At 36.8% G+C, this 22,573-nt stretch overlaps 2 protein-coding genes across 2 annotated transcripts; both read left to right on the top strand.

The window, feature by feature from the left end:
- The first annotated feature begins 8,425 nt into the window (after window positions 1–8,425).
- Window positions 8,426–11,688, top strand: LOC112002894 (ETHYLENE INSENSITIVE 3-like 3 protein). The gene is made up of 3 exons (XM_024035051.2): window positions 8,426–8,741; window positions 9,283–11,282; window positions 11,385–11,688. The coding sequence occupies exon 2, from the start codon at window positions 9,446–9,448 to the stop codon at window positions 11,246–11,248; it is 1,803 nt and encodes a 600-aa protein (XP_023890819.1). The 5' UTR covers window positions 8,426–8,741; window positions 9,283–9,445; the 3' UTR covers window positions 11,249–11,282; window positions 11,385–11,688.
- A 9,078-nt stretch (window positions 11,689–20,766) lies between these two features.
- LOC112002880 (uncharacterized) lies at window positions 20,767–22,573 on the top strand. Its single transcript, XM_024035038.2, is given in 6 exon segments — window positions 20,767–20,830; window positions 20,833–21,240; window positions 21,243–21,347; window positions 21,350–21,942; window positions 22,458–22,539; window positions 22,542–22,573. Coding segments are annotated over 6 exon segments (1,284 nt in total).

Genomic DNA, 22,573 nt, shown 5'->3' with positions numbered 1-22,573 from the left:
AAGTCTTCTTTTTCTAGCGACCTCAAATTTCCTTGATTTTACTCCTCCTTTTCTTCTTTTAGAACTTTTAGTCATCTTTGGGGAATGGGTAAGTTTAAGAAGTTGGTTGAGTCCGACGAGATGATGAACAAATTCATTGTCGACTATGGAATACCCAATAATGTGAGTTTGAAGTACTGTGAAGAAGGGGAGTGGTACCTTAAGAGGAGAGAGGGTGAAGTTGTGATGGGGGGGGGGGGGGGGGGGGGGGGGGGGGGGGCATCCATGCATGCATTGCAGACATGAGACAACAGCTCACTATTTTAGGCAAATTAGCTTTAAAATAAGTGTAACTTTCGGCAAATTGGGGTGGAATCGAAATGAGTTGGGGCTGTTGACACAAATGTTTTTTTTTTTTCTTTGCCTAGAGAAGAATGTCCTCAACACTTGTTATAGTAAAAGCCCTCCTTAGTGGGTAGTGGCCACAAAAACCACAGCTTCCCAATCCATCACTCGTGCACCAAAGAGATAAGAAGAGCCACCCACTCAATCACTCACACACACATACACTTCTCTCTCTTTGTCCTTCTCTTTCTCAAAGAGGGTGGCTTTTGAAATGACACTTATGGAGAAATGAGCATATATGCAATTGCCAAATTTAAGCAATTTTTATTAAAAAATTCATACATTAAACATGTTAAGGAATTCTTTTTGTTACTTTTATAAATCCTTTGTTTATTGACTACTTTATGGTTCTTTTTATGTTGTTGAATTCTTTGGTGCATATATAAAACCCTACCACTAATTCAACCAATGGGGCGGCATTTGAATGTTGTTTCTTTAATCCTTGGAAATGATGCTATCAGTGGACTACTAGATTATGGAAAAGTGGCTGGCGATGCAAGACACTTGTCAACTTTTCAACGGACAGTTATTGAATAAGAGAAAGAGAAACAAAATATATTTGATATTTCTTCACAGACACGTGGCCTGATTATTCGATCCCCCAAGTTAAAAATGATGAGCTGGATATTGATGGCTATGTCTATATCCCATGATAGGAGTTTTTGTTTATTTTGCATTTCATGGAGAAGATAACATTAATCTAAGGGCAAGTAGAATTTGTTTGGTGAATTGAAGTGGGTTTATTATTTTAATACATTAAGTTAATATAATACTGTTATTTTTTTGCTAGGATTAAGTTAAGTTAATACACTAATATTAATTTTTTTTTTAATATTTTAAGTTAATATAATAAGATATATATGCGGCAGGTGGTATATTTTTTAGTCAGATAAACTATTAACTATTAGCCTATTAGTCATCAAGATATAATTTTGTATACATAGCTTTAAAAATGTCATATTAATATATAGAATTAAAATTTAAAATAAAATACATTTTAAATAATGCTAAATACACAATATTTTCACAAAAATTTTACAACAAATCTTAGGTAACATGTTGTTACTAGTAGACAAAAAAAGAGATGCTAATAGCGGATTCAAACTAAAACCAATAACAACTTATCACCTAAGATTTATTTTGAAAATATTATAAATGTAATTTTACTCAAAACGCCACATATCATACTTACTTACTCATACATTAAAGGACACTATACAATCTAATACCACCTAAACCACAACCGACCAAAATGACACTGAGACAATCAAAATGAGAGAGAGAGAGGTATATGGCTCATTAGCAAAGGCTTCAATTTTATGCCGTATGAAAGACGACATTATTGAATTCAAGACCTCCCAAAGAAAATGATTCAGTCACCAGAGGACAAATATGGTCATAAATCTGATATTCACATAAAATTATTATTGATAACCTCAGTATTAATTTTTATGAGAGAAACTGAGCATGTAGAAGATCATGTAAACCAAATGGAACTCATTGCCAAAACTTGCTAACACTAAACACATTGTTGAACAAGGGTAAAACTTAGGTATAATTTCTTAAGTGCTAAACTTTAGGTTTTTAAATTAAATTCGAACACATGGTTGTATTAACTATTAATCAATAAAATACAAGCAATGTTATATTTCTCAAAGGTAATTAAATTCTATACAATTCTATGTTTGAATTTAACAAAGAAATCTAATGTGTTGTATCTAAATTTTACTAGTGGAACAAAATGCAAGTTACTGTAGTGTTCAATAGTTTGCCAACATCGTACGTGCTCCTTGTTTTTGAAGAGGAAAGGTTGAAGAGAAGAAAGAAAGTGATCAACAAGTGCGTGCTTCGCGTGCAGCAAATTAACTGAGACAAAGAAGAGCCAATTATCCTAATGAGTGGGAGGAAACTAAACAATTGAAGATAGAATGAGATTAACCATGATTGTCGCACAAGTACTTGCGGCGAAACTTTCAACCAATATATGATATATACTATATACTTGGTGGTTGACTCTACAGTCATCATGAGACACATTGTCATGAGACACTTTGCAAGGGAACAGTGACTCTTCTTGGAAATAAGAGAGAAACTAGCAGAGTAGAGAATAAAGTATATATGAACAGCACCTGTTGTGACATTTTGGGTGAAGGTAAGTGTAAGCTTGTTTTGACTTGTGAAAAGACCCGTCATTGTATTGAGCCATCTATTGTATGTGCCGAACATTTGTAGGAGCTTTATTTATATCGGAAACCTGTATTTTTTTTAAACCTATTATTATTGTTGTTGTTGTTGTTGTTATTATTATTAATAAGAATAAATGGAATTGGCCATTCAATTTTTTTTTTTCCCTGAGAAACGCCATTCAATTAAATTAAGAATATGTTGCTTAATAAAAGTTAGCCCATACATTCAATTCTTGAAATCCTTAAAGGAATATGCTAATTATAGGAAAAAAAGTATAACATAATTATTCATTTTTCTAAAGTGGGACTTGTAACACTTCTTATTAAAACCTCTAATCTTCATTCTTTTAATATGGGGCTTGCAACACTTCTTTTTGAAACATTTTCTTCACTTGTTGTTTTGTTTATTTATTTATTTATTTATTTAAGTGGGACTTGCATATTATTTATTTATAATGTTACGATGGTTCAACTTTTAGTTGAATCCCGGTCTAACCTTTAAATATTGAACCTCTTCCTTTTTTGCTTGTTCTTCAATTATTTGATTTTTAGATATTAAGATGTATAAGGAGGTTAGCTATTTTGCTATAGTAGGCAAACATCATGTAAAGTTTATTAAGATACCTCCAACAATGCCAAGGTCCTCAATCATTTTATGTTGCTAGTAGCTAGGATGATTTCATCCTTTGTGATGTAAAAAATGAAAGTGTTATATATATATATATTGTAGGGACTCAGTTTAGATTGACCCTGAGTGTGAATGGGTTTTCAGCCCAATCAAGCCCAAACAATAAATTTATAGAGAGTGGGTCAAAGGTTTAGGCGCTGGCCGTCGTTCATCAAGCATGAACCTTTATTTGTAAAAAGATATTCAGAGTGTCTATACAACTGGGAGGAGGCTCCTCGGCCAAGGGTCGAGGAAGCCTTTTTCTTCTCTTTTTTCCTCCTCCCTCTTTTACTTTACTTGCTTTCCTTATATAGTCTTCATCTTCCTATCTCCTTGTTCCATCTGTTGATCATTCATTTGCCTCTCTTCTGGCCGTCCGTCCCATCAGAAGCCTTATCAGTACTCGAGTGGTTCACTCTGATCAACGTTGCCCTGCTAAGGGGTTATATCCCCATTAATGCGGCCAGGGGGGTTAGGTAAATGCATTAAATGCGAGGGTGACAGCTTACTTTGGGCCTGGTCTTTCTCGAGAATCACCCTTGTCAGGCCGAGGATGAGGTGGTCCTCGGCGTGGATTGGGAAAAGAGGCTTTCCCTAATTTAGTCTTGACTAGTCAGTGTTCCTCGACATGGGCCTCGGGCCTGCTACCAGATGGGCCGAGGCTATCAGGCCCACGGGCCCCACAATAGCCCCTCAAAACCCTGCTGCACGTTCCCTCGGACGGGGAGGAGGGTTTTGATACCTGCGGGCCCTCATTACCAGCGGTTGAGAGTCACGATAAGATCGCCGAGGATACATCATTAACTGACCAACCATCCGAGGAGGTTGAGCCCCAGAGAACGTTGGGGGAAGTTATAACCGAGGGTCAGGAAACACCACAAGACGTAGCGAGGCCTACGGCGGAACCTTCGAGACCAAGCCCTTAGGCCTTAGCTAAAGCCTTTTGATTTGCTCATCGGATTAATTTACCTACTGAGTCGAGGAGACTAGTATACGACATAGGATAATTTTGTTTATTTTCTCTTTTATTTCATTTTGTTTCTTGCCTTAGTGGCATTGTAAGGAAATTGTGTACTTTCCGTTTGAACTGAATACTTAATACTTTGCTTCCAACTAATGATATTTTCTTTTATTTACTTTACTATTGTATTCTGCTCAATATTCCTATTCTATTCTGGAGTTAGCCTCATGAAATCATCTGTTATCCTTCAAATATAAATCTAAAGACCGTATTATAGCTTGACTCTAAGTAACGCTTTGGTTTTTCTTCAGATAGTTATTTTCTCCATAGGTTTGGGTCCGAGGACCATGCAATACCTTGGTTATGTCTAGTACTTCCATTTTTCTATAAGTATCTAGTTTTCCATAGGTTTGGGTCCGAGGACCATGCAATACCTTGGTTATGTCTAGTACTTCCATTTTTCTATAAGTATCTAGTTTTCCATAAGTTTGGGTCCGAGGACCATGCAATACCTTGATTATGTCTAGTACTTCCATTTTTCTATAAGTATCTAGTTTTCCATAGGTTTGGGTCCGAGGACCATGCAATACCTTGGTTATGTCTAGTACTTCCATTTTTCTATAAGTATCTAGTTTTCCATAGGTTTGGGTCCGAGGACCATGCAATACCTTGGTTATGTCTAGTACTTCCATTTTTCTATAAGTATCTAGTTTTCCATAGGTTTGGGTCCGAGGACCATGCAATACCTTGGTTCTGTCTAGTACTCAGGTATAATGGTGTGTACCTAGTTATAATGGTGTGTATAGTTTTACCATAGGCTTGGGTCCGAGGACCATGCAATACCTTGGTTCTGTCTACTACTTCTATTTTTCTATAAGTATTTAGTTTCCCCATAGGTTTGGGTCCGAGGACCATGCAATACCTTGGTTATGTCTAGTACTTCCATTTTTCTATAAGTATCTAGTTTTCCATAGGTTTGGGTCCGAGGACCTTGCAATACCTTGGTTATGTCTAGTACCCAGTTATAATGGTGTGTATAGTTTTACCATAAGCTTGGGTCCGAGGACCATGCAATACCTTGGTTTTGTCTACCACTTCTATTTTTCTGTAAGTATCTAGTTTCCCCATAGGTTTGGGTCCGAGGACCATGCAATACCTTGGTTCTGTCTAGTACTCAGTTATAATGGTGTGTATAGTTTTACCATAGGCTTGGGTCCGAGGACCATGCAATACCTTGGTTCTGTCTGCCACTTCTATTTTTCTGTAAGTATCTAGTTTCCCCATAGGTTTGGGTCCGAGGACCATGCAATACCTTGGTTCTGTCTAGTACCCAGTTATAATGGTGTGTATAGTTTTACCATAGGCTTGGGTCCGAGGACCATGCAATACCTTGGTTCTGTCTAGTACCCAGTTATAATGGTGTGTATAGTTTTACTATAGGCTTGGGTCCGAGGACCATGCAATACCTTGGTTCTGTCTACTACTTCTATTTTTCTGTAAGTATCTAGTTTTCCCATAGGTTTGGGTCCGAGGACCATGCAATACCTTGGTTCTGTCTAGTACCCAGTTATAATGGTGTGTATAGTTTTACCATAGGCTTGGGTTCGAGGACCATGCAATACCTTGGTTCTGTCTACCACTTCTATTTTTCTGTAAGTACAGGTTTATCCTCGGATCGCTTTGCTGGAGGTGATTCCTCCTTGGGTCAGATTATGATCTTTACACGTGGCGTTGATCTCGCCTCCAGCTCAAGGCCCCATCTTTTTCATTTATGAAGCGCCCATTATCCGTTGGTGTTCCGCGCTTAACGCTTCGGTGCGTGAAATGCGCCTTCATTAATGTCCTCGTAAATTAACATGAGTCCAACGGTCTATGGCCTCCTTGGAAATTGGTAGCTTCATTATTAGCCCAGCTGATAATTCTCTTTTCGAACTCCGCATGAATTAATTCTTACCAACCCCCACCCCCTATAAAAGGTGGCGAGATGGTTTCTCCACAACCCATGGACCTTTCAATACAAACAGGAAAATAGAACACCTTCTTCCAACTTCCCAAACCCTTTCAACAACCCCGCCGGAATTGTGACTGGAACTGGGAAAAGCCAGTATGGCCGCAGCCCCCATTGGGCTTTCGGTGCGGCAGAATCTAGGCGTAACCCCGATGGCGCTCTACAAGGTGGCCCAGAGGGATGTTGTTAGAGTACCTAACGTCTCTCCTCGGAGCGCACCCCCGACAAAGAAGACGTGCGAATTCACCTCATGGGCGGTGCTCGAGTGTTGCCGTCTCCAACGGCCAACACTCGTGAGGATTGGAGAGAATCAAGGGAACATCATGGGGGAAGGTATCCCGGAGCCCCTGCATCTGCTCCTCTCTTTGTTCCAGCTCCGCCTGGCCGAGAAGGGAGTTGTCGGTGGCCTGGAACATGATGGCCCTCCCCCTTCTCTGCCTTTTGTGTCAAGCTCTCCCATTCTCTTTATACCAATAAAGGGATGGCTTGACACTTCTCACCTGCTAGCTTTTTTAGGGCGGCTCTACCTGGGCCTCTGATTGTAGAAATAGCTGGTAGGATTAGCTTGTAAATTTGTGTGTGAAACACACCTGCCTGAGCCTTTGATTGTAATTTGTAATGTTTCTGTTTATGAAATAATAATATCAAGATTTCTCTCTTCGCTGTCAAATCTTCTATTTTTTTTTTTTTTCAACCTACTGTAAAACGACTACTTAGAACACTCTCCTGGTGCGCCGGCCAGCACCCTAATCCTTCCCACAGACGGCGCCAATTGTAGGGACTCAGTTTGGATTGACCCTGAGTGTGAATGGGTTTTCAGCCCAATCAAGCCCAAACAATAAATTTATAGAGAGTGGGTCAAAGGTTTAGGCGCTGGCCGTCGTTCATCAAGCATGAACCTTTATTTGTAAAAAGATATTCAGAGTGTCTATACAACTGGGAGGATTCTCCTCGGCCAAGGGTCGAGGAAGCCTTTTTCTTCTCTTTTTTCCTCTTCCTTCTTTTACTTTACTTGCTTTCTTTATATAGTCTTCATCTTCCTATCTCCTTATTCCATCTGTTGATTATTCATTTGCCTCTCTTCTGGCCGTCCGTCCCATCAGAGGCCTTATCAGTACTCGAGTGGTTCACTCTGATCAACGTTGCCCTGCTAAGGGGTTATATCCCCATTAATGTGGCCAGGGGGGTTAGGTGAATGCATTAAATGTGAGGGTGACAGCTTACTTTGGGCCTGATCTTTTCAGAAAATCACCTTTGTCAGGCCGAGGATGAGGAGGTTCTCGGCGTGGATTGGGAAAAGAGGCTTTCTCCAATTTAGCCTTGACTAGTCAGTGTTCCTCGGCATGGGCCTTAGGCCTGCTACCCGATGGGCCGAGGCTATCAGGCCCACGGGCCCCACAGTTATGTCATCAATAAATTATTTAAATTGTAAGTTTTTACAGTTTAAAATTATGCGTAAAATATAAGTGTATTAGTATAGATCATATAGTAAATAATATTTGATTGACACAAAATTTGACATGTGTATTAAGAGAAAAAAACACAGACAATTCAAAAAAAGAACTTGCAATTCAATGATTAAAATTTTAAAATATATAATAATGTTTATTTTATTTAGTAAGGTTTACCTACAACCAATTTTGTAGATAAACTTTATTATTTTATTAATTGCTATGAATTGGAAATGGAAAATTTTTCCTCCAAATCAATTTAAAGATGAAAATTTTCTTTAATTAAAAGCCAAATCATTCTTAATGGGTAGGTCGATTAAAATCATGTGAAATTTATTCATTTGTATTGTAAGTAATTATCTACCTTACTATATTATGAGTAATTTTACTATTATTATTATTACTACTACTACTTAACTTGTTAATATTTGCTAAAAATAATGAGAAGTTTTATTGTTATTATTATTACTTACCCTGTCAATATTTGCTAAAAATAAGGTATACTTATAAAAAGCACTCTTATTTTGGTAATTTCCTATTTCTGGTGTCTATATACAATTTGCGATTCAGAAAACAAAAAAGGAAAGTAGCATAGTGTAAAGACTTTTCCTTTTTCTTTATTTTATATTTTTGGACCAATCAGATGGCATCAACAAATAGAAACCCATGGGTCCCACATTTTAATTTACCTTAAAAAAATGAATTACTACTACAAATGTAGAGGAGATTGACACCTCATGGATGACTGATAGCCTTGAAGTGGTTTTGTCTTTTGCTGACTCCTTTGGCCGCCGAACGTATCTCTCTCTCTAAAAAGTAAAAACAAACTCTCTCTCTTTCTCTCTCTTCATAAATACTTTTTTCTTTTTCTTTTTTGCATTGAATTTTGAGCAATTATATCTGCCCAAAACTCATGTGCCTTTTCTGGGTTCGTCTCTATCTCCCTCTGTCTCTTATTTGTCAGCCCCTACATAGACTAGGAAAAAACAAATACGCAACTTAGAGGATTTTCATCTTTCAAATTCATTTCTGGGAAAATATAATACGTCAAGGCTAAAGCTGAAGAGATTGGAATTGAATTCTGGTAAGAATTCTTCATTTTTTTCAATTCCCAAAATCTCAATCTCATGTTGTTGTTATTTATTATTATTATTTTTTTGTGTTGTATTACTCAATCTGGCCCTTTGAATTGGTTCTGTTTTGGAACTATTTTACGTGTAATTTTTATAGTATTTGAGTTTGGTTTATTTCTATCTGTTTAAAAGATTCAGTCTTTGGAAATTCTGAGAAGTGGGGGTTTGCTTATATATATATTAAAAAAGAAAAAGAAAATTTTGAGATGTGGGTTTGTTTATAAATCTAATACAGGATGTTGGGTCTTGTATATTAATATTTGAATCGTTGTAATCTAAAGACTTTTTAGGGATTTTTATAGGTAGGGTTGTTTGGGGTCATCAGGAAGATGGGTTTTATTGAATAAAGAAAAGGGGCTGTTTGGCTCAATATTTGTGAATTCATTAGAATTCAGCAATAATTATGTTTTGTTTGGTTTCTGAGATAAGGTAGGAATAGAAAATTAATCTGGGTTTTTGATTGTGGATTGATTTTGATGTTCAATGTAACAGAACCTTGCGCTATTAGGGAGCCTGGTACTACTTTTCATTTTAGTCCTAGAGTGGCTGTATAGCTTGGGGGCTGAAACAAAATAAGTAGTAAGATTCAAGATTTAGTTTTGTTTTCTTCCAAGCGTTTTTCTCATCAACCAGAGGGTTGTTGTAATTTGATTCAATGGACCACCTTATTGATGATACATTGGGCGACAGTTCGGATTTAGAAGTTGATGACTTAAGGTGTGACAACATAGCGGATAAAGATGTGAGTGATGAAGAGATTGAAGCAGAAGAATTGGAAAGACGAATGTGGAAGGATCGTATCAAACTCAAGAGGCTTAAGGAAAGACAGAAGATTGCAGCCCAACAAGCTGCAGAGAAGCAGAAGCCCAAGCAGACCACTGACCAGGCTCGGAGGAAGAAAATGTCTAGAGCACAGGATGGGATTCTCAAGTATATGCTGAAGCTGATGGAAGTTTGCAAAGCTCGCGGATTTGTCTATGGTATCATTCCTGAGAAGGGTAAGCCAGTGAGTGGTGCTTCTGACAACATTAGAGCTTGGTGGAAAGAAAAGGTGAAGTTTGATAAGAATGGGCCAGCAGCCATAGCCAAGTATGAAGCGGACTGCCTTGCCATGACTGAGGCAGAAAATAAACGGAATGGGAACTCTCAAAGCATTCTACAAGACTTGCAAGATGCTACTCTTGGGTCACTTTTGTCTTCTTTAATGCAACACTGTGACCCCCCTCAAAGAAAGTACCCGCTAGAAAAGGGAGTTCCGCCCCCGTGGTGGCCAACTGGAAATGAAGATTGGTGGGTAAAATTAGGGCTTCCCCATGGTCAAAGACCTCCTTATAAGAAGCCGCATGATTTGAAGAAGATGTGGAAAGTTGGAGTATTAACAGCTGTTATAAAGCACATGTCACCTGATATTGCTAAGATAAGGAGGCATGTCCGCCAGTCAAAGTGCTTACAGGATAAGATGACGGCAAAGGAAAGTGCAATCTGGTTGGGGGTTTTAAGCAGGGAGGAAGCCCTAATTCGGCAGCCTAGTAGTGATAATGGGACATCTGGTGTAACTGATATGCCACGAGGTGGCCGGGGCGGAACTAAGCAAGCTACTGTTAGTAGTGACAGTGACTATGATGTAGATGGTGTTGACGATGGTGCAGGTTCTGTATCATCTAGAGATGATAGGAGACATCAACCAGTGGATGTAGAACCTTCAGACAATCTACAGGATAACACTCCTGTCCAGGATAAAGATCCAGAGGAAAAGCAACCTAGAAGAAAAAGATCCCGTGTCAGATCAAACTGTGCTGATCAAATTCCTGAACCATCTCATGATGAGGCTCTCAATGTTGAACCGATAGTGACTTTACCTGATGTAAACCACACAGATATGCAAGTTGGATTTCAGACCCATGGAGATCAACAGGAAACTGATACAATTGCAGCATTGAGGCCGCTGGAGAAAGATTTTGATGTCCAACCCCAGATTCCTGCAATTGAATTTAATTATTTTGCTACTATGCCTGCTGACAATCTAAGTTCCACACAGAGCATGTATGTGGGTGGAAGGCCTTTGCTTTATCCTGTGATGCAAAATACTGAGATGCATCATGGAGATAACCGCAACTTTTATAATCCGTCTGTAGAATATGGGCAAACACATGATAGGCAGCAGTCTCAGATTGTAATGAATGAACCTCAAATTAGACCAGAGGAAGTTGGAGTCCATGTACCACCCCTGCATGGAAGTGCAACTGATATTCCTAGAGGAGACTTGCACTATTATGTGAAAGACGCATTTAACAATGAGCAACATCTGCCTGTTGATTCTCAGTTTGGGTCTGCAATTGATAGCCTGTCGTTAGATTGTGGAGGATTGGGCAGCCCCTTAAATCTCGATATTGAGGGCCTAAGTTCATTTGAAGACATGATGTATGATGATAACTTGATCGAGTATTTTGGTGCATAAAAATTCTTAGATTTGGTACTTCAGAGCTTAGATTGTAAGTAATGTTTCTCTCTAACATATATCTGAATTTACTGCAATTTTTAAGGATTCCACCTTTTGATTCTTGTTTTAATGTTATTTATTTTATTGTGTCCAGGGGCTGCAAAAATGCAGTATCCATTGCTGACCCTAGCTTGTGGTCTTTCACCTGACTTGCATGTTTCCAGTTTTGGGGCTATCATTTGTGGATTAGATGATGGTAAGTTTGCTCATCATTTGAAACAAAATGAACAGAAGCATGTCGTATTGTGTTAATAGTTTTCATGGCTTTCTATCATAGGAATGACAGTCATGGGGCTCATGTAAATAATTCAATTTATTTAGACTGGCCAGATGAAAAAAGTTACATTATTTTGCGTATTTTATGATTTTAAATAGATATGCCATTGTGTTCTTCGTTCTTTCTGCGGTAAGTATAGTTAACGCATTTGCTTTATTATTCTCCCTTCATTTTCCTGAGCTACCCCATTTGTCAGTTTTTAAAATGTTCAAAGTATTGCCTTTTAGATTGGTCTAATTCATTGTATGGCATTAACTACCTTTTCTTTTTTGTGTGTCTTTTTGTGTACTTACTAAGTATGAGTGTACATTGGTTTTTCCTCTTTGACATAATTTAAATAAACAATATCTTTTCAAATAGTTTGAAGGAATCTCCTTCAATCCACTATGTCGAGATCAATTAAACCATTAATCATATAACTTATTTAATAATTTAAAAAAATTACATGACTTAATAAGTCATGTTATTGAAAGTACATGCGAATGATCATCTAATTGCCACATAATGAAGTTGGTAGAATTTTTCTGCAAACTAGTTTGGAGGAAATTATGGCCTTTTTAAATTATCCTTATTACTTTAATGTGTGTATGTATAAGGCATAAACTCAGCCTGAGTTGGGGAGCCTGATATAAGCTTTCAAGCCTGGAATGAATGGAAGTATGCTCCTTTAATTATTTAGAACAAGTTGAGGTTGCATTATCTGTTTTGGACCAATAATTCATTCTGTTTTTTTTTTTTTTTTTTTTTTAGACGACATACATTTCCAAGAAAAGACGACGCAGAAGGAACCTCTCAACTCATTATAAAACGAACGAATGTCAAAATCCTCATTCTTCTTCAACTTCCATCTCATACGATCCCCATTTTCCATTGAAGGTGTGTTGGATTCTAAGAAATGAAGGAAATTCACCACTAAATCCAATTCCCAATCATTTAGATCCCGAGTGAAACATATATCCCAACCTCTTCTTTCCTCTCCATAGTTTTATACCATAATAGGAAACTAAAGGCTCAGAAGGATTAAGAATGCAGAGAGAGAGAGACAGAGAGAGAGAGAGAGAGAGGCCTCTCTTTGGGGGAGGAAGGCTAATGTCAACAGAACACACGGACTCGTTGCAAAAATGCATCACTCATAAGTTGGGATCAAGGCCACATTATGTCTCTATTTTAGTTAGGTCAGGTTTTGTTGAGGTTGAAAGTATCTGGTCTGTTTCATCTTTCTTTAGCATCTTCTTCAGTCAGTCAATGGCAGTCATACCACTCACATAGATCTTATATTTTATTGTCTCCAACAACAACAACCACCAAAAAAAAAAAAAAAAAAACANNNNCTCTGTTAATGTGTTAGCTTCTTTTTTTTCTTGTCTTTGATTTTGTCTTGACGTGTTGGCTTCTTTTCTTTTTAATTTTTTTAGTAAATAGTTTTGGGTTAATTTCTTGTGCTATATATATATATATATATATTTTTTTTTTTACTTTGATGAAGTGTCCATCTATACACAATTTTTTAAAGTATAATGTGTTACTTTTGTTTTAGTTAATAAGAACATGATGGTAAATTTATACAAACTTTATTTTCAACCAAACAAAAAAGTTTTCATCCCTTCACTTTTTCACCCTCCCAACCAAACACAAATGAGGGAAACTAAAATTTTTTCTATCCTTCCACTTTTCTATCATCTCTCTATTTTCTATCCTCCAACTTTTCCATTCTCCCAACCAAACGGACCATAAATATCATATGCATGAGATATTTCTTTTATTTCTTTTCTTTTTAATAAGTAAGAAAGATGTACATTGAAAAAACAACTTTATGCAAAAAGAGAATAAAGCAAACCAAAAAATACAAGGAAAAGATTAGAAGAACAAAGAAGAAAATTAATTACAAATAAGGAGAGAACTAAGGAACAAAGGTAGGGAATTACAAGATGTGAGTCCCTAAATCCTAGGCCAATCAAACATAGAACCACTAAAAGAAGCAATGCAACTAGTATTTCAAACTATTTATGTCCTCAAATGTCTGCCAAATACACTCCCTCCATAAACATGACATTAAGCACATCAAAACTAAATTTCAAATGCTTAACAAGTGCTACCCCAGCCAATTCTACACCAAAGAGAATATCTAAAACCGTTCTTGGTAAGAACCACGAAACCCCAAAACAAAGCTCCACAACCAATGAGCCTTTTCACAATGAAGCAGCAAATGATCCAGAGTCTCATCACAACAACGACACATAACACACCATCTAACAAAATCAAAATCCCTACACCTTAGTTACCACCAGTAAGATTCTTATCCCAAGCTGTGGTTGAAACAAAAAAAGAAACTTGCCGAGGGGCCTTAACTTTTTAAATACCTTTCCAAGAATAGACGACATACATTTCCAAGAAAAGACGACGCAGAAGGAACCTCTCAACTCATTATAAAACGAACGAATGTCAAAATCCTCATTCTTCTTCAACTTCCATCTCATACGATCCCCATTTTCCATTGAAGGTGTGTTGGATTCTAAGAAATGAAGGAAATTCACCACTAAATCCAATTCCCAATCATTTAGATCCCGAGTGAAACATATATCCCAACCTCTTCTTTCCTCTCCATAGTTTTATACCATAATAGGAAACTAAAGGCTCAGAAGGATTAAGAATGCAGAGAGAGAGAGACAGAGAGAGAGAGAGAGAGAGGCCTCTCTTTGGGGGAGGAAGGCTAATGTCAACAGAACACACGGACTCGTTGCAAAAATGCATCACTCATAAGTTGGGATCAAGGCCACATTATGTCTCTATTTTAGTTAGGTCAGGTTTTGTTGAGGTTGAAAGTATCTGGTCTGTTTCATCTTTCTTTAGCATCTTCTTCAGTCAGTCAATGGCAGTCATACCACTCACATAGATCTTATATTTTATTGTCTCCAACAACAACAACCACCAAAAAAAAAAAAAAAAAAACAGAATGAATTATTGGTCCAAAACAGATAATCCTCAACTTGTTCTAAATAATTAAAGGAGCATACTTCCATTCCAAGAAAAAAAGAAGGCAACACGGTTTTTTTTTTTTTTTTTTGATACCTTTCAAAGGGAAGAAGGCAACACGTTAAGAGAAAAAATCAAAGGAAAAAAAAAAACACACACACACACACATTGAAGGTGAAGTTCAATGTGAGGGGTATTTTTGAAAGTTCATGAGTTTCTCCTTTTCAGTTTTCTCCTCATTTTGGAGAGAACTTTTTGGTAGACTTATTTTCATTCCTCCCTACGCAACCAAACTCCAAAATTTTTCATTCACCATATTTCACCTCTAAACAAACACACCCCTATATCTTTTATCTTCTATCTCGTGTGACCTCTACACGATTGTGGAGTCAACATATTATGAGAGAGATGATGTATAAGATAATTATTAAAGAGATATGCATAAGATAATTATTGGAAACTATGAGTCCCAAAATTCACTTTCTTGACAATATTAGCTCCTTAATGGCCTATTTGGATGAAGGGGGAAGAATGAGGAGTGGTGAGGAGTAGAGTAGAATTGGCTAAAAATAAGTTAATTTTGTGTTAAATCTATTTTACTCTACTCTCTCTCCCTCTCCCTCAATCCAAATGAACGCTAAGTCATATTTTCAAATCTTAATATATTGGACAAACTTTTAGCTTTTTAAGTTTTTTGCTTTTTGTCTAACAAACTAGCTCTTTTGAAAATAAATTAGTTTTTGATTTTTTTGATAACAAATTAAATTTTAATTTTATATCACAAATTTAGCATAAAAGTTATAAAATAAAATAAAAATCATTTTTGTTGTATTACATTATGCAAAGAGTAATGCTAATACTACCAAAATTGACACAACTTTGTGCCTCAACTCTTCACATGGTGAGTTGTGATTAGTGAAGGTGTATCAGTGGCCATGTGAAGACACACTTTTACAAATCACAACTCACTATGTGACGAATTGTGATACAAAATTATGCCAAATTCGGTGATACTAACATTATTCTTATGCAAATAAGCTACGGTGAATCATAGGATAACCAAAAAGACCAGATTTTTAAACCCCTGCGCAAACCACCAGTATGAACTTTAAAATAAGGTTAGGAAAGTGTTTGTTTTTGGTATTATAGAGGCCTTATCTAATGATGCTAATGCTGTTTTGTATAACCGAGCCACTCGGGTTGCAACTGCTGATTTTATTTAATATAATTCTACTCTCTGTTTACCAAAAAAGGAAAAAAAAGAAGAAGAAGAAAGCATGAGCATAGCGCATACGACGTGAGGGGAAGCAAATCCAAAGCTGTCTCTTCCAGTCTTTAATATGGGTTGACTGAGACTTGATACATTGCATTGTTTTGACTTAAAAAAAAAAAATAGAATTATACGTACTAGATGGCGTTCTTATCTTAGCATTAACCAATTATTTTACTATTTTATTGGCTTTTGGAAAAAGATTTCTCCTATCTAAATCCAAGCTTTCATCTAGTAATCAGAAAGTATAGTTGACGCATTTGATTTTTTATTCTCCCTTCATTTTCCTGAGCTACCCCATTTGTCAGTTTTTAAAATGTTCAAAGTATTGCCTTTTAGATTGGTCTAATTCATTGTATGGCAGTAACTACCTTTTCTTTTTTGTGTCTCTTTTTGTGTACTTACTAAGTATGTGTGTACATTGGTTTTTCCACTTTGACATAATTTAAATAAACAATATCTTTTCAAATAGTTTGAAGGAATCTCCTTCAATCTACTATGTCGTGATCAATTAAACCATTAATCATATAACTTCTTTCTCAAAAAAAAAAAAAAAAAATCATATAACTTATTTAATAATTTAAACAAATTACATGACTTAATAAGTCATGTTATTGAAAGTACATGTGAATGATCATCTAATTGCCACATAATGAAGTTGGTAGAATTTTTCTCCAAACCAGTGTGGAGGAAATTATGCCCTTTTTAAATTATCCTTATTACTTTAATGTATGTATGTATAAGGCATAAACTCAGCCTGAGTTGGGGAGCTTGATATAAGCTTTCAAGCCTGGAATGAATGGAAGTATGCTCCTTTAATTATTAAGAACAAGTTGAGGTTGCATTATCTGTTGTGAGTGGTATGACTGCCATTGACTGACTGAAGAAGGTGCTAAAGAAAGATGAAACAGACCAGATACTTTCAACCTCATCAAAATCTGACCTAACTAAAATAGAGACATAATGTGGCCTTGATCCCAACTTATGAGTGATGCATTTTTGCAATGAGTCCATGTGTTCTGTTGACATTAGCCTTCCTCCCCCAAAGAGAGGCCTCTCTCTCTCTCTCTCTCTCTCTCTGCATTCTTAATCCTTCTGGGCCTTTAGTTTCCTATTATGGTATAAAGCTAAGGAGAGGAATTAGGAAAGAAGAGGTTGGGATATATGTTTCACTCGGGATCTAAATGATTGGGAATTGGATTTAGTGGTGAATTTCCTTCATATCTTAGAATCCAACACACCTTCAATGGAAAATGGGGATCGTATGAGATGGAAGTTGAAAAAGAATGAGGATTTTGACATTCGTTTGTTTTATAATGAGTTGAGAGGTTCCTTCTACGTTGTCTTTTCTTGGAAATGTATGTCGTCTTTCCTTGGAAAGGAATTTAGAAAGTTAAGGCCCCTCGGCAAGTTTCTTTTTTTGTTTCAACCACAGCTTGGGATAAGAATCTTACTGGTGGTAACTAAGGTGTAGAGATTTTGATTTTGTTAACTGGTGTGTTATGTGTCGTCGTTGTGGAAAGATTGTGGATCATTTGCTGTTTTATTGTGAGAAGGCTCATTGGTTGTGGAGCTTTGTTTCGGGGTTTCGTGGGTCTTACCAAGAATGGTTTTAGATATTCTCTTTGGTTGGTAGAATTGGTTGGGGAAGCACTCGTCAAGCATTTGAAATGTAGTTTTGATGTGCTCAATGTCGTGTTTATGGAGGGACAGTAATTGACAGACATTTGAGGACATAAATAGTTCGGGAGACTAGTTGCATTGCTTTTTTTAGTGGTTCTATGTTTGATTGGCCTAGGACTTGGGGACTCACATTTTGTAATTCCCTCCCTTTATTCCTTAGTTCTCTCCTTATTTGTAATTAATTTTCTTCTTTGTTCTTCTAATCTTTTTCTTGTATTTTTTTGGTTTGCTTTGTTCTCTTTTTGCATAAAGTTGCTTTTTCCACGTACATCTTTTTTACTTATTTTATATATATATATATATATATATATATATATATATATATATATCATGCATATGATATTTAGTTTTCCTCATTTGTGTTTGGTTAGGAAGGTGGAAAAGTGGAGGGATGTAAAACTTTTTTGTTTGGTTGAAAATAAAGTTTGTATAAATTCACCATCATGTCCCTATTAAATAAAACAAAACATAACACATTATACTTTAAAAAAATTGTGTATAGATGGACACTTAATTAAAGTAAAAAAAAAAAAAAGCATAAGAAATTAACCCAAAACTATTTACTAAAAATAAATAAAAAGAAAAGAAGCCAACATGTCCAGACAAAATCAAAGATAAGAAAAAAAGAAGCCAACAAGTTAATAGAAAGAAAAAAGAAAAGAAAAGTGAACACGTTGGAGGTGAAGTCCGACATGAAGGGTATTTTTGGAAGCTCTTGAAATGAGCTTCTCCCTCTCAGTTTTCTCCTTATTTTGGAGAGAAAATTTTTTGGTGGGTTTATTTTTATTCCTCCCTACCCAACCAAGCACACTCAAAAAAAGGTTTTCGTTCCTATTTTTTCTCCGAAGTTTTCTATTTACCCTATTTCACCTCCAAACAAATACACCCTTTCATCCTCTATCTTCTATCTCGTCTGACCCCTACATGATTGTGGAGTCAACATATTATGAGAGAGATGATGTATAAGATAATTATTAAAGAGATATGTATAAGATAATTATTGGAAACTATGAATCCCAAAATTCACTTTCTTGACAATATTAGCTCCTTAAGTCAAATTTTCAAATCTTAATCTATCATACATAAACTTTTAGCTTTTTAAGTTTTTTGCTTTTTGTCTAACAAACTAGCTCTTTTGAAAATAAATTATTTATTTATTTTTTTTATAACAAATTAAATTTTAATTTTATATCACACATTTAGCATAAAAGTTATATATAAAAAAAAAAAATCATATTTGTTGTATTACATTATGCAAAGAGTAATGCTAATACCACTAAAATTGGCACAATTTTGTGTCATAACTTCCCACATGACGAGTTGTGATTAGTGAAGGTGTGTCGGTGAACCATGTGAAGAGTGAAGACACACTTTCACCAATCACAACTTACTATGTGACAAATTGTGACATAAAATTATGCCAATTTCGGTGATACTAGCATTATTCTTATGCAAATAAGCTACGGTGAATCATAGGATAACCAAAAAGACCAGATTTTAAAACACCTGCGCAAACCACCAGTATGAACTTTAAAATAAGGTTAGGGAAGTGTCTGTTTTTGGTACGTAAATGAAGTAAATGAAAGCATGAGCATAGCGCATACGTCGTGAGGGGAAGCAAATCCAAAGCTGTCTCTTCTAGTCTTTAATATGGGTTGACTGAGACTTGATACATTGCATTCTAGTTTTGACCCCTTTTTTTTTTTAAAGAATTATACGTACTAGATGGCATTCTCATCTTAGCATTGACCAATTATTTTACTATTTTATTGGCTTTTGGAAAAAGATTTCTCCTATCTAAATCCAAGCTTTCATTTAGTAATCACAAAGAAATCATTTCAAATAATTATATAATTGTTCATATACACCTATAGGCTAAAGAGTAAAGAGACTTCGGAAGAGTCATAATTTTTAAATCCTAGCCATCCCTTGAACCATATTTAGGGGCCAAATCATTTGCTGAGGAATGTACAGAAAGTCAAAACTATGAAAGAAATGAAAGAGAGAGAGAGAGAGACCGTGCACTTGTAATCAAGAAAATTTAATCAAGTGTACTTGCCTAGGGTTTGCCCTTTTGTTAATTGAAATCTAGACTGGGTTCATTGGATAATTGGATCTAGTAAATTGTTCATCCTGGCTTCAAATGTGCATCTATGAAAGTGGCATAATTAAGTATCAGAAAAAAGAAAAAAAAAAGAAAAAAAAAAAGAATGATTTTTGCAAATGTGGCAATCTTAAATTACTGGAATTTTACATGGTATTAATATGCACTGTATAGCATCTGCAAAATGTGACTTTCACTCTTCTGAATCCAACAATTGATAAATATGACACCAATGATGTGTACTGGTTATCAGTCATGTAAAACAAAGAGCCAACGTCGTCCATCAACTGTTGATTCTGAGAAAATAATAATAATAATAAAAGTCCAGAAATTGTTGTGAGGGAAATTTTTTTGAAAAGACCATTTGTGCTTTTATAAAAATCTCATAATTCCTTCTTACCCACCCCCTTCTCCTCTGTTATTAACCTCTTTGAGCCTCGGTATAATCTTTCACACTTTTTTTTTTTTTTTTTTTTTTAGAAATCATATCCTTGCTTGCAATGGGGGAAAATGCTCATGCTCAAAGAAATGAAAACAGAAAAGGGAAAAAAAAGCAAAATTTTTTTTGCATAGCTGGAAGCTTCCACTGGATGCCATTCCAATCTCTGCATATGCCATGGTCTTTGCTGAAGCCCCTCAAACTTAATTAACTTTGCTATCTCAACTGCATTGGCTTACTTAGCTCATGGCATGATACTCAGCTTCCTCACATGTGCTACGACTCGTTTACTCGATAGTAAACAGAAACAAAACAATCCCACTTGAAAACTTGGCTTCGCCATCGAATTACCATTGCCTGCCACCTTAGATTTGCCAAGCTCTTGTCTGGAACAGAAGCCTTCTGCATGTACTTACGCCTTTTGGGTGCAAAAGTCGGTAAGCATTGTTCTATCAGAGCCATTAACCCAGTGTCAGACCCACAGCTAATTTCATTAGGCAATGGCGTCCATCTTGGTGACTTTAGCCGGATCATTGCTGGGTTTTATTCCTCTAGTAAGTTTACTCAAGCGAAAGTTGAGGTGAAGGATAACTCAATTATTGGGAGTCAAAGCCTAGTCCTCCCTGGTTCAATTGTTCAAGAAGATGTTATCCTTGGTGCACTGTCAGTGGCTCCTATGAATTCAATACTCCAAAAGGGTGGTGTTTACATTGGCTCTCAAGCTCCCATCATGATTAAGAACACTGCTCATGGTTTGGATGAAAGGATAGAAGAAATGGACATGAAATACAAGAAATAATTGGCAATCTGGCTGCAAATTTGGCTGCCACAACTCTGCAGGTTAAAACAAGATATTTCCATCGAATTGGTGTTGGAGGGAAGGGACACTTGAAAATATATGACAACATTAAAGGCTTACCGGACCATAAGATCTTCTCTCCTGGAAAGAGCTACCCTGTCATTATCCGACACAGCAATAGCTTAAGTGCTGATGATGATGCAAGGATAGATGCACGCGGCGCAGCAGTGAGAATTCTTTCAGATAAACCCGGTGATGACTCCTCACTCCTTGACTTAACACTAAAATCAGGCAATGCATTTTATGCACGCACTATTGCTGATTTTGCAACATGGCTTGTGTGTGGCCTTGCTGCGAGGGAGGAACGTGTCAAGCGAGTACCGCATGTACGTGATGCAGTGTGGAATTCCTCCGTCACGCCAACTCATATGCTGAGCTGCATTACTACTCCAATATCTGCAGGCTGTTCCGGTTTGCAGATGGACAGGAAATGTATGTGAAATTCAAGTTGAGGCTTATGATGAGACCATCAGTGAGGATTCCGGTAAGGTTGAGCCTACTGGAATTCTACCACCTGAAACAGGTGCAATTCCTAGGGATGAAAATGACACGCGCCCTTTACTTTTCCTGGCTGATGATTTCCATCGTCGCGTGAATTCGCCTGATGGGATTCATTACATTTTCCAACTGCAATTCCGGCCAGTTCCACAAGATGAGTCCGCCCGCGACATAGCACTTGACTGCACCAAACCATGGGATGAGGCTGATTTCCCATGTATTGATATTGGAGAGATTAGTATTGATCAGAGTCTCTCTAAGGTGGAAGCAGAAGGATTGGAGTTTAATCCTTTTCTTCGATGCCATGAAGTGGATGTTATCAAGGCTTCTTCATGCTCCCAAAGCGCTTCAATTGATCATGGCCGCTCATTGATCTATGAGATTTGCCAGCATTTGAGAAATGGTGAACCTCTTCCAGAGGCATGGAGGATCTTTCTAGAACAATCTGATGTCAAAGTAGACCTTTCTGGTTGTCCAATGGTAGCAGCATTGGAAATGAAAGAAACAAAAACAGTAACCCTTGCTAGGACTTGGTACCAAACCTTGTGGGTTATTTTTGCTCAACCATTACTACAAATAGTACTTCCTTATTTCATGATGGGTTTAGTAATCTTTGCTCCTCTGAGCTTGATAATGAACTTGAAGGATGCCAGGAAACTTTCACTGCTTTGGTTACTTCCTTGGTTTTGGGTTCTTCAGGGCTTTTGGCTGGACTAGCATGTGTTGTGGCAAAGTGGGTTCTTGTGGGAAAGAGGAAAGAAGGTGAAACAGTGATGATTTGGAGTAAAAGGGTGTTCATGGACACTATATGGCAAGCCCTTAGAACTTTAGCTGGGGAATATTTTATGGAAATGACAAGTGGCTCTATCTTGTTTGTACTATGGATGAAGCTCATGGGTTCAGACATTGACATGGACCAAGGGGCTTATGTAGACAGCATGGGAGCTTTGTTGAATCCTGAAATGGTGGAGATTGAGAGAGGTGGATGTGTGGGAAGAGAAGCTTTACTATTTGGACACATATATGAAGGTGAAGAAGGAAAAGTGAAGTTTGGGAAAATCAAGATTGGAGAAGGTGGATTTGTTGGAAGTAGAGCTGTGGTCATGCCCGGGGTGACAGTGGAGAATAGGGGCACTCTTAGTGCTCTTTCCTTGCCATGAAAGAAGAAATTGTTAAGTGA

Source organism: Quercus suber, unplaced genomic scaffold (assembly GCF_002906115.3).
Source record: "Quercus suber isolate HL8 unplaced genomic scaffold, Cork oak 2.0 scaffold_59, whole genome shotgun sequence".
Taxonomy (NCBI): Eukaryota; Viridiplantae; Streptophyta; class Magnoliopsida; order Fagales; family Fagaceae; genus Quercus; species Quercus suber.
The sequence above is the reverse complement of the archived record's forward strand: the minus strand, read 5'-3'. Positions and strand labels throughout refer to the sequence as shown.